The sequence below is a fragment of the Drosophila tropicalis genome, unplaced genomic scaffold (assembly GCF_018151085.1).
Source record: "Drosophila tropicalis isolate 14030-0801.00 unplaced genomic scaffold, ASM1815108v1 contig_805, whole genome shotgun sequence".
NCBI lineage: Eukaryota > Metazoa > Arthropoda > Insecta > Diptera > Drosophilidae > Drosophila > Drosophila tropicalis.
Window position 1 is genome coordinate 2,193,024 of NW_027173295.1, and position 11,774 is coordinate 2,204,797.

The 11,774-nt window shown below is 39.2% G+C and overlaps 1 protein-coding gene across 1 annotated transcript; it reads right to left on the bottom strand.

Annotated features, from left to right (window-relative positions):
• Positions 1-255: 255 nt before the first annotated feature.
• On the bottom strand, positions 256-8,098 carry LOC137579989 (LIM homeobox transcription factor 1-beta). Its single transcript, XM_068293900.1, has 6 exons — positions 7,700-8,098; positions 1,535-2,324; positions 1,240-1,454; positions 983-1,170; positions 651-924; positions 256-583 (listed from the first exon to the last, which is right to left on the bottom strand). The coding sequence occupies exons 1-6, from the start codon at positions 7,734-7,736 to the stop codon at positions 378-380; spliced, it is 1,710 nt and encodes a 569-aa protein (XP_068150001.1). The 5' UTR covers positions 7,737-8,098; the 3' UTR covers positions 256-377.
• Positions 8,099-11,774: the final 3,676 nt, after the last annotated feature.

The window sequence follows — 11,774 nt, forward strand, 5'->3', positions numbered from 1 at the left end:
GAATCGGCATTTTACGCCTATAAAGGGCAATGAGCCCGATTTCAGGTTTCCTTTCTTTTTTTTTTTTTTTGTTTTTGGGGTGGCTTCCTGTCAACTGAGTGGAACTAATTTCAAGGCTGCACCTGCAGAACAACCAAAATCAGAAAAAAATCGAGAAGAGGGAAAATATTTGGCAACCTTGCTCTGGGTGGTTGTTCGAGCACGTCATGTCCACATTGGGTTGGGTTACTTTTTTTGCTAAAGTTTTTCTCGGCATTTTCAATGACTAGCACATTAACATTTGTTTTTTATTTGGTTTTTTTTTTTTTTTTACAAGATCTAATTTTGATTTTCAATTGTCAAAAAAAAAAAAAAAAAACAGAATTTCAGTTAGGATTCTAGTCCATTGGCTCCTTGCCGCCACCGCATTCGCCATAGGCTCCCAGCTCCTCGGGTCGGAAGTAAGAGCTTTGCATGCTATAAAGCCGATCGATTGGATTAATCATTGGCGTTTGCGTAAACGGACCCATTAGCTGTTGAAATGTAGCATAGCTTAGACCCAATATGGTATTCAGAATAGGCTCGTTGTTTTTGTTGCAGTTCTCTGAAATGAATGGAGTGATTACAATTAGATGTGTGACCTAGATGGCTTCGCTTTATTTGAGTCGTACCTTTATTAGTTTCCATGCAGTTGAAGGGCACTTGCTCCTGTTCATCCTTAATTGTGCAACGGAGTCGAGCCAATCCATCGGAAGTGGCTGAATATGGCGATGATTCCATTGGCGATTCACTGTCACTGTGAGCCTCATCTTTGATCTTTGTGGCCAGACTGCTGTCCTGGGACTCTTGTGAATCCTGCGAGTCGCTGGCACCCTTAGATGGTGGCTCTTGTTTGGCCTTCTTTTGGATTTTCTTAACCTTGGCGCGTTGATTTTGAAACCAAACCTTAGAGACAAAGTAAAGCACATTAATGGATGGATTAATTTATTGGCTGTGAACTAACCTGCACGATCCTTAAGCTTAAACCAGTCTCTTTGGCCAAATTCTCTCTCACTTTGCGACAGGGTTTGGGTGACACCTCAAAGGAGGCTTTAAAGGCCCGCCTCTGTTGGGTATTCAATATTGTTCTCGGCCGTTTTGGACCACGTCTGCCATCCATTTTGGGCGGAAATATGTCATCGCTATAAAAGTCTGCTTGCAAAATGTGAAACCACTTTTTTAGTCAGTCGGAAAAAGAAAATAGAAATGTGAAATCTATACCATATCCTTGAAGCATTTCAACTTCCTTCTCATAATCGAAACGACAGAACAGTTGTCCCTGCTTAACCACATATTGTTCGCCCTTTTTTAGTAATGATCCGCATACCACACAGGCAAAGCACTTCAAATGGAATACATTCTCTTGACATCGCATCACAAGCTCATCGTGTGCAATTTTATGACCGCAGCCAAGGCAACGATTGCGTATATAGAGTCTGAAAACATATGTATGGATGAAGAGTGAAATAAATTGCATAAGTCTTAAATTGAATAATATTAATCTCACACTTTTTACCTCTCATAGTCGATGCGGCAAAAGAGTTTGCCATCCTTTGCATAGCAGGAGTGTACCAAATGTAGGGAGCATGCTGTGCATTTGAGGCAACCCTCGTGGAATGAATTGTCCACCACCCGCATGATGTAGCGATCACAAATTGGCTGACAGCAGTAAGAGCACTGGTTAAGCGGTGCTCCACCACCACCACCACCCACACCCGTACCCACACCCGCACCCACACTTACACCCATGGCCATTGCCGTGTGCTGTTGCAGTATTTGAGGCGCTTGCGGTGTGCTGTTTGTTGTTGCCAATGGAGGTGCTGGTGCTGTAAAATTGCTCATACCATTGAGGCTGCATTCACCCAGAGTGATACGACTGCAGAGTTGCGTATGGTTGGAGGCTGATGGTGGACCTGGTCCTTGTCCAGCCATTGTCATGGGCATTGAATGTTGCTGCTGCTGATGCTGCTGATGTGCATGGGTTTTGGTATTGCTGTTGGTGTTGCCATTGAGGTTGTTGCAACTTCCGTTGACATTTCGGCTGACTGACGCCATTTTGTCATTGTGGCTAGCCCCAGGCTTGTTGCCTGTTGCCGTTGCCCCTGCCGTTGTTGTTGCTGCTGTTGCTACTGTTGTTATATCCGTTACTGTTGCTGCTGTTGGTGTGGGTGTTGTTAACATGCGCTCATTTCCGTTCAACAGCAGCAGTTGATTGAGGCTCCCATTTTGCGGATGTTGTTGTTGTTGTAGTTGCTGCTGCTGCTGCTGCTGATGTTGTTGTTGTTGACATTTCATGTCCATTGGAACTATTTTGGTTTTTGTGGTCAGATCCCGGTTGTTGTTACCCAGCCCCGTATTTTCCGATTACATGTAAATGAGAAACATTTCAGATATTTTTATTTTCACTTTGGCATGCAAATTGCGGCTAAAAGTATGTGTGTGTGTGTGTGAGCCAAATTTACAACTGTTGGTTATCGTGGCAAAAACTATGCTCTCTACCAACTCGACTGAACCCAACCCACTTAAATAAAAAATAGGATTTGCATTTGCGGTTTTCTGCCACATCTGCATACATATCTCTGACTCCATCCAGGAGGCAGATAAAGAGAGGAAGAGAGGGAGACTTGGTTGTTGACCATTTGGTCAAAAACCATTACCATTTCGAGTTGTAGTAAATTTGTGGTTTTGCAATTATTGAAATGACTTTTCCAGCGACGAAATATGTGCGTGTCTGTCTCTCACTCGAAATTCCACGCACTTGCAATACAGTAACAACGACAACAATAACAAACAAAAACAAACAAAAAAATTATACACAACAGCGAATAAATATGTATGTATGTATATGTAGAGGCAACGTTGCGTATGCGTAACTTCCCTATATGTGGGTATGTACATATGTATGGATGTAAGTGCGTGTGTGCGATTGTGTGGGTTTTGTATCTGTGTGAGATTGTTCGAGTTGCTGGCAAAAAATTACTGTACATTTGCGGTATTTGTTCTGTTGGTTGGCTTTTTTGCTACTTGTTGTCTCAATTTATGGCAAATTGTTGAAATTTCACCGTAATTTGTTTCCCTCCATGTGTGTGTGTGTGTGTGTGTGTGTGTCCCTGCCTCATTCCCTTTTTTCTCTCCTTTCTGTATGTGTGCATTGTATTCACTTTGTTTTGTTTTCCATTACACGCTTTTTCTCTTCCATTGTTTTACACTGTAAATGTTCTCCACTTCCTTCACCACCTTTTGCCTCCCCCTTTCCCTCTTCCTTGCCCTTTTGTGACCTGTGTGTGAAATCCACAGTTAAATGATTTAAACGTGTTCACAATTTCATTAAATTTGTGGCAGAAAAATAATATTTGTGGCATTTGGAAATATTTATAGAATTTTTAAAGTTATTACATTCAATTGAATTTTCAAAAGCTTTCTTTGCAAAAAACACATTCAAACAATATCCTCAATAGTTTCAATTTATTTTCTCTTTTCTTAATGATTAATGTATTTGTTGAATGTTCATCTAACATCATCTAGGCTAACTAGGCTAAGATTGGGCTGTTCGTTCTAGTGTGGTACTCAGTCTAAATCCTGTGGATGTGTGTATTGATCATTGGATCTTTATCATTTTTGTATTCATTGGATTGGTCTGCCATTTATTTTGGGCCCTAGAAGTCGGTTTCAGGGTCTCAGGTATATCCCTTTTTTTTGCCTCGGAAATATAGATTCAAGCAAGGAATGAGATATTGTCACGATCGGCAAGCAACCATGGTAAGCAAAATATCTTGAAGCCCTAACCAAAAAGCTTAAGTCTAAATTTATTATTATAGTCAATTTAACTTATTTCAAATTATTTTAGTTTTTTTAAGATTGAGATTATTACCAATTTCTTGATGAAAACTTATACAAGTCTAAATCAATATAGTTTTGATTTGATGATCTAATGAAATCAAAGTTTGGAAAGTTTGCATCTAACAGTTTTGTCTGTTTTATTTTCAGTTGATATACATATATGTATTTGCAAGAACTTGGATGTTTTTGGCAAACGCCTTTTATATTGCAGCTCAGCCAGAAAGGAAGTAGGAGAAAATCAGGGAGAATAGGAAGACAGGGTAAAGTGGGCAAAATGCTTCACCCTGTCAGCTTCTGGCTGTCAATGGCAACTGCAGTCTCATGCAGCTCATTGCCCATTTCAATCGAATCAAATAAACAATGGGGATGGCGGAAGGTGGCGGGAGCCCCTTCTCAATCATAGCCATCAAAGGAAATGCCCTCTTGGCAAAAGTTACTCGCACTTTAACTTTAGACACTTTCGAACGAACATACTTAACCAGGGCTAAGCGGCTCAGCGGCTCAGCGGCCACACCTGTTACACTTTAGTGTTCAGTTCATTTTGACATTTGAAGAGAGAATATGCCAACATATTTGCCGGACATGCCGATGCCTAAGATCAGAGGATTTGCACTGTGGATGACAACAAGTGCAAATCCGACATTGATAGCTATGCGCTTTCCCTCAACTCTAATTAGATTCTAATGTGTGCATATGAAAATCAAGGGGGCGGAGTGTTCGGATTAGAGACACTACTGATGAAACAGTGCGATGCAACAGCAACTACCCTTCGCCTTGCAGTCCATCTCCCCTCTCGGCAGCTTATAACTAAATTATAAAAGAATTTACGAGTAGTGCGTGCCCCGTTAACCGGGGCATTTAAATGAATAAACAACAAGGGGTACGAAATGGCAACCCTTACTTCAACCTCGTCTCATCCCATGCCATCCCTGGAAACCCAGCTTCGAAGAACAGTGAGCAAAAGTATAAAGCAAAAAGCAAAGGCAGGCGATTCATTATGTTGGTTACGGCGGCTGGCGGCATATGTTGGCAGTCGGTGAGCGGAAACCCCTTGCCAGGATGCTGTGTGTTGCCGCCGACTGCCCTTCTCCTTTTTGAGTTGCGTTCTCGTTCCCCGTTTCCATTCCCGTTTGTCTGTCAGAGCGAATTGGCTGTTCCTACAACGGATGCGGCATTTATATTTTAATCGGATTTCGAGCACACAAAGCGAAATTATGGAGCAGCAGTTTTGTTGTGCCAGCAATTGCAACTTAAATGCTTTGTTTTCTTCTAATCTTTGACAGAAGTCAAAAAATTTGTTCAGCACTGCAAAATATGTTGAGATTTCGAACAGTTGAAGTGGGCAAAGCAATTTTTTTTTCTTTGTGACGGTAATGTGATTTAACATCACATCCAATTGGATTGCATGATAGGCCATGAAGGTGGAATGTAAATAATTGATAGGTAAATATTTATAACAATATAATATTTGCCTCATGGAAACGTATATATTCAATTTTCAAACCTAATTGATATTTGGATGTATGTCGTTAAAAAAAAACAAACTATGCATATTAGTTGAATTCCTATTAGTCGTGTATTTAAAGAGCCATCAGTGCTAAAAGTTAATTTAAAAGAATATTAAATACACAAACATACATACATATTTGCAATAAGTGTTCTTTTAATAAACGTTTGCAGCTAGGGTTAGTTATGCAGTTATCTATTTTAGTAGGTACATTTTTAAAGTGAATCGATCTTTGGTGTACTTGTATTGATCAACAAAAAAGGATTTCGTTTTCTTTAAAATAAATCAATCTCGGCGTAAAAGCAGGCTCGAGATCAAATAGAAGAAAGGTGGGCAGATTGTCTGTAATAATGGTATAAATAAAGTATAGCTTTTTTAAGAACTAACAAGTCTATAATGACACGGGACCTACAGAATTGTGATGGTCATCCTATGGGGAATTCAACGCATAACCAGAAAGCCGGGGCTAACTTTGACCGCGCCGAAGTTTGTATACCTTTGCAAGATTATTTTGGTGATCTTTTCTTACCTCAAGCCTTCAAAGTGAAAAACAGACGGACATAGCTATTTGAACTCGTCTCGTCGTGCTGATCAAGAATATATATGGTCGGAAATGCTTCCTTCTAAGCGTTTCACACTTCTGGCCAAAATGAATATACCCTTTTGCATTACCGTTCGTCCTTATATGTATATAATATATGTATGCCTAATACTTTATATACGCCATTTATGTTGTATTTGTTGATCGGTTATTTGAAATAAAAATCAAACAGGTTAGACACTTGCTTAATTTTTGAATATCATAGCATCGGTTTATAAAGGGATTGAAATCAGTTTTCTAATTGTCATCCTATCTTGATTCAATTTGGCATAGGTTTTAATAGGTATATTATTATTAATTTTTATGACTATGGCTTAGAAAACAACCAAGTTATTGAGAAAAGTCGTGACTTTGCCATTTGTATTGGAGCTGTATCGTCCGATTTGGTTGAGTCCGAGATATACTGTAATGGTTTAGTAGGAGATCGCTTCAATACAGACCGACGGACATGGCTATATAAATTTGTTTCGTCGTGCTGATTATGAATATATATGTATACGTTATAAGGTCAAAGATGCCTCCTTCTATACGTGACACCTTCTAACCATAGTTAACAAACCCTTTGCAAGGGTATAATAAATCCTATATTATTGATAAATATTTCAATGGGAATATAGAAAAATGTGATTAAAGAACGTTTAGTGAGAAATTTCTCATAAAATCGGTAACTTTAATACATATATAACTCTATTCTGAGATAGATATCAAATTTATGTTGAGACTTACTCAATCTAAGCTTCTTTATTTTGCGCTTCGATTTCAGAGGTTCAGAGGCGAATAGATTTATTCAAGCACCATCCAAGCAACTATTCTAATTCTGATTCTAATTCTAATTTTAGTTTTTTACAGAAAAAGAATTTAATCTTTTCCACCATTGCCAATTCGTTTAACACAATCTCTTCTAGCGTTAACTGGGTCTTACACGATTGTGAATTGGCAACCTTCCCTCTTTTAAAACGCGCCAAAGCTTAGACTTCTACGATTGAAGATATAGATTTTGGTTAATATGTATTTCCAATACAAATGTTGGCTGTTGGTTTCGCTTCTAAAAAGGCAAAACTGATCATAATATCTATTCATTTAGTAACTGGTGAATAAAACAAAGATCAAACAATCGATAAAGTACAACATTCGTTGGATGATCTATGCTCGATTCTTAGACGACTCTGCACTTGCTGACAAAAAAAAAAAAACCTTCAATTCAAAGTCACATGAACCTATAGAATGAATCAGATTAATAAATAATAATAAATCGTCTTATGTGTAACAGATACATATAAAATTCAACTAATAGAATGTTTTCTTACGCCTCTGTGGGATTCTTGGAAAGTTACTTTTCGGATTCGCCTAACACGGTGTTTTCTAGGAACTCAACTCCCATATTAAGCAAGCCCCAGGTGTATTTGGTTGAATATAAACGCTTTTCTGATCATGCCCGCAGGACATGTGTTGGATTTCTTACTGATTCAATCGGTCTCTTTGTTGCTTTAATATAATCAGCTGACTAGTTACTGTGACTTTATAGTAGGGGATTTTGTGTTAGTCCAGAATTGCTCCTTCTTACAAGTTTTATGGAAAACCATTAAAAAAATGCCTCACATATAATCCATCACATTTGTTGTAGTTAAAGAATTTTTTGTTTTTGTTAAAAAGCGTCGGTATTTGTACCAAAAATTTCACCGTCGGCAAAATTGGAGTTGGCGTTTGAGTGCTGTTCATTTGTTTGTACTTACACATGCCAATCTGCATTGGATGATGCTCATCGATCATTTTGTCCAAGTTTGTCAAATCACAAAAAGAAAACACTGGTAATCAGCAACAATGTGGGGATTCACAATTAATTTAAAAAAATGCACATTTGTAACGCGGTCGAGAGAGTTGACAGACCCAAATAAGACACTATGAACTTATGGAATCATTACGGTATTATAATTTAGTCGTCCAAAAGGGGTGAGAGGGTGATGGAGCGGGGCGGGGCGGTGCGGTGCAGGAGGCCGGTGTGTTGTGAGTTCAAATTCGTCGTCGAATCGTCTTGTATGAGATAATGCAATTGTGCGGCACTACACACACTTAATTGGAGTGGCCACAGCGTTGCCAACTGAGGGCCCTGTTACGAAACGCGATGCTTGAATGATTACGGACCTCTGATGTTAATGAAATTTGTTAAAAATCATTTGCTCTTGGGCTCTGGGCAAAATGCTGCTGACTCTAACTGCCTCTGCCTGCTGCCGAGATAGGAAATTTTCTCCAAAAAATGGAGGAGAAATGGACACCACTTTCTCTATGGGGTGTACGCGCCATTTTATATACATATACACACACATATATATATATATATATATGTATATACGGATTGTGTGTCTGTGTGTGTGTGTGCATTTCCTGTGCTCCATCCCCGACTAACCCAGTTGTGTGAGTACGGCCTTCCCCTGTTTTGAGTGAGATTCATCGGCATCGTTGGGCGCATGCGTTTTGCCTCTGCTCCGCCTGACTTCTTTTGGGGACGTCTCACTGGTATTCTTTCTATATATGTATGTATGTATATATATATGAAGATATATTTTTTTGTTTTTTAGTCTTCTTTTGGCTTTCTGTTGTTGGCATTTCCTTTTTTATATCGGGTTTTTCTTTTATTTCGAATTTTTTTTTATTTTTGGGTTTTTGCACTTTTGACTTTTGTCTTTGTTTCTGGCCAAGTGAGTTGGTCTTGGTCTTGTTGTTGTATTGTTCAAAGGATGTTTGGCTCGGCGATTTCTTGCTTTTGGCCCTCTCAATATCCACCCCTCTCCCACGCCCCTTGCCCATGAAGGAAATTTCCCCGCCTCTATACTTAACAAATCTATGGCTGGAATGTTGTTTTTCTTTTCTTCTGCTTAATTTTTTTTCTGGCTTGCAGTCAACATTATTTTTTGTTTATTTCTTTCTTGTTGTTGTTTTTAATTTTATTGATTTTTAATGCTATAGGACACAGAACCAAGCAATGGCAAAATAAAAAAAGGGGCAAGATGCTATCAACTTTAAGTTTTTGGCTTTAATTGCATTTAGGTTGGCTGGCTGGTTGGCTACTTCGTCCTTGTTCGTGCTACAAGGGAAGGCTAAGAGAGAGAGAGAAAGTCGGTGGTTCGGTCGTGTTAATGAGTGATAAATGTAGGCGCACACTTTAAACTTTTGGCCAGAAATGATTTTTCGGTCTATTAAACAGAAGCAAAGGAAGCGCCGAAACTTTAATGTCTAAGCATGGCTGGCTGACTGGAGTCATGTCTAGCCGGTTGCCTGGATGCCTTGGCTTCGCCTGATGGCTGACTGGTTGACTGGCTGACTGGCTTGCTGGTGTTTTCCAACAAAAATACTTACTCTGAAAGTTTCGTAAATGAGAACGTGTTACGTACAATTAGTGGAGGGCGCAGCCACTTAACCGTCATTGGAGAAGAGACTGACTGAGACTGGCTCTTCTGGCCTCCTTCCTTTGCCCTCATTTCGATGGTAATGATAATAATAATTATGCGAGCAATTTCCATGATTCATAATCATGGCCGGTAGATAGTACATGTTAATGCTTTCCTGTTTTTTGGCTTTCTTTTAATTGATTTTTAAGCAGTCTATAAATAAGACAATCAATTTAGTCTTATCTCAAATTGACTAAAATACAATGATAATAATTCTTGGTTAATAAAACTCGAGTTCAACTTTTAAACTAGAAATGCAGTCAATGAAATTTTTTTTGTCTTATAATTTGGGCTTGGAAATATTTTCATAATGTAATTTCAATCACAAGATCAATAAACCCAAATACGATAACGAATCTTCAGTATTGAAAAGAAGATAGATAGTTTAATAATACAAAGTAAGTCGATCGCTGCGTATGATTGAAAATATGACTCTAAAAGGGTTTGAAACCCATTTAAAGAAGGCATCAAATCCGACTCATCAAGAGGAGCCGTGACTAAGGTACCATTTGTTCCCGAGGAAGGAAAAGAGCAATTTTAAAATAACGTTTTTGCATCTCTTGTCTAAAGTGCTCGTTTTTAGTTAGTTTGTGCTTTAAGCAGGTTATTTAATCTGAAGATGAAGCTAAATCAAAACTAAAGTTGTTACAATTTTCATAAATTATTTTGAGAGTGTGAGAATACTTTCGTTTTTCACGCCGTCGAATTTCGTAAATGCCAAAATAAAGGCTGTCAACATAACATTCGCCCGGTTTGCCCCCGCTGAAACACTTCTCGACCCCCTGACAAAACCGTCAGCCGTCAGAAAACTTTTGCCACTTTGTCTGCGCGTAACCTAGACAAGTCATGGCGAGAGGGAATAGACAACCGCTCAACCACCCCTCTGACACACATACACATAGAATTTGGGAGGATGCTGTCGTCGTCGTCCTCGTGATGTCTGTCAGAGGCGACTTGAAGTTGGCTACCGCTATACACTTGCACTTGCCACTGCTAATGACTAAGATTAATTTGGGTCACTGTGCTCTGTGTGGAGGAGGCACAAGGCATGGCCATGCATTGGTGGGGCAAGTGTGAGTGTGTGTGTGTGTGTGTGTGTGCGTGTTTTCGAGGGGGGTGGGGGAAGTGTGAGAATGGGTGGTGTGGTTGTAGAGTGTGCCCCAACTATAGGAATTATGCGCGTGCCTTTTTCGTATGAATGAATGAATGAATGCCGCCCATTGTGCTCTCTGTCCATGTGTGTGTGTGAGAGTCAGAGTCGGGAGTTGAAATTGTTCGGGGTTAATTAAGCACGACATGTGTGGCATTGCATGCATTTGTGCAGCGACAGCGAAATGCAGGACGCGGCACCTCCCGTAGAGTCCCTTTAGTCCCGCTTCGCCTAGTGTGAATAAGTAGGAGGCTGCAGGCGCTAATCAATGTGCCCCATAATAGACAAATTGCCACCGACCAAACCCCATCTCACACATTCAGTTCATTATGTGGCACTACAAAAGCAGCGTGTTGATGCTTTTATGAAGTTGCCCATTGCAGTTGCAGTTGCAGTTGCAGTGGCAGTTGCTTATAATTTCTGGTGTTTTCATTGGTCTGTTGTGTTGATTTATGGAAATGGAAACACATATTGCTGCTCCCATTAATATACTGATTTCCACTATGCAAATTAACAAATTACTCATCAAATTCAACTCATTAGGTTTTGGGATTAATTTGACTATATTTCCATTTGAAAATATCCCTTCAAATTGTGTCAACTCTTTACTGTCTATAAAACTGTTGATGCTATCGCCTATATCGGTGGAATGGTACAGTAAAGTCGCCAGAATGTATGTAACTGGGAGAAGACAGTTTTTTCCGGCCATATTAATAATATATGTATATTGTTTCAAACTTGTTTGGTATCACCGGAAGATTGTGATTGCCGAACCCACTTCCGCCTCCACAATTTAAAAAATAACATCAAATAACTTAACATACTGTAAGGGGCAGAGAAATAGTTGCCAGGACTATTAAGTAAATTAATATAATATGTAGTTTTTGACCTGATAATTGATAATTTAGTCGTTTGAATCGTCGTTATCTTTTTAGTATGTTGATACGAAAATTGAAGAAATTTTTGAGCATTATGCAAATATTAGAAGAGTGTAAAATGTGTAAATCTATTGTTTAATTGAATCCGTGTTAACTTATTATCGTGGCAAAAAGCAGAAAGTAATTGGTCAACTAGTAGCAAATGCTTTCCCATACTTATGTACATACATACATATGTGGCCTCGGATCGTGGCGACCGGACACGGACCTCCTGCTGATGGGAACCTGTTGAGCTAATCAAGCGGCTTTTGTTCACATAAAAAAAAAAAAAAGA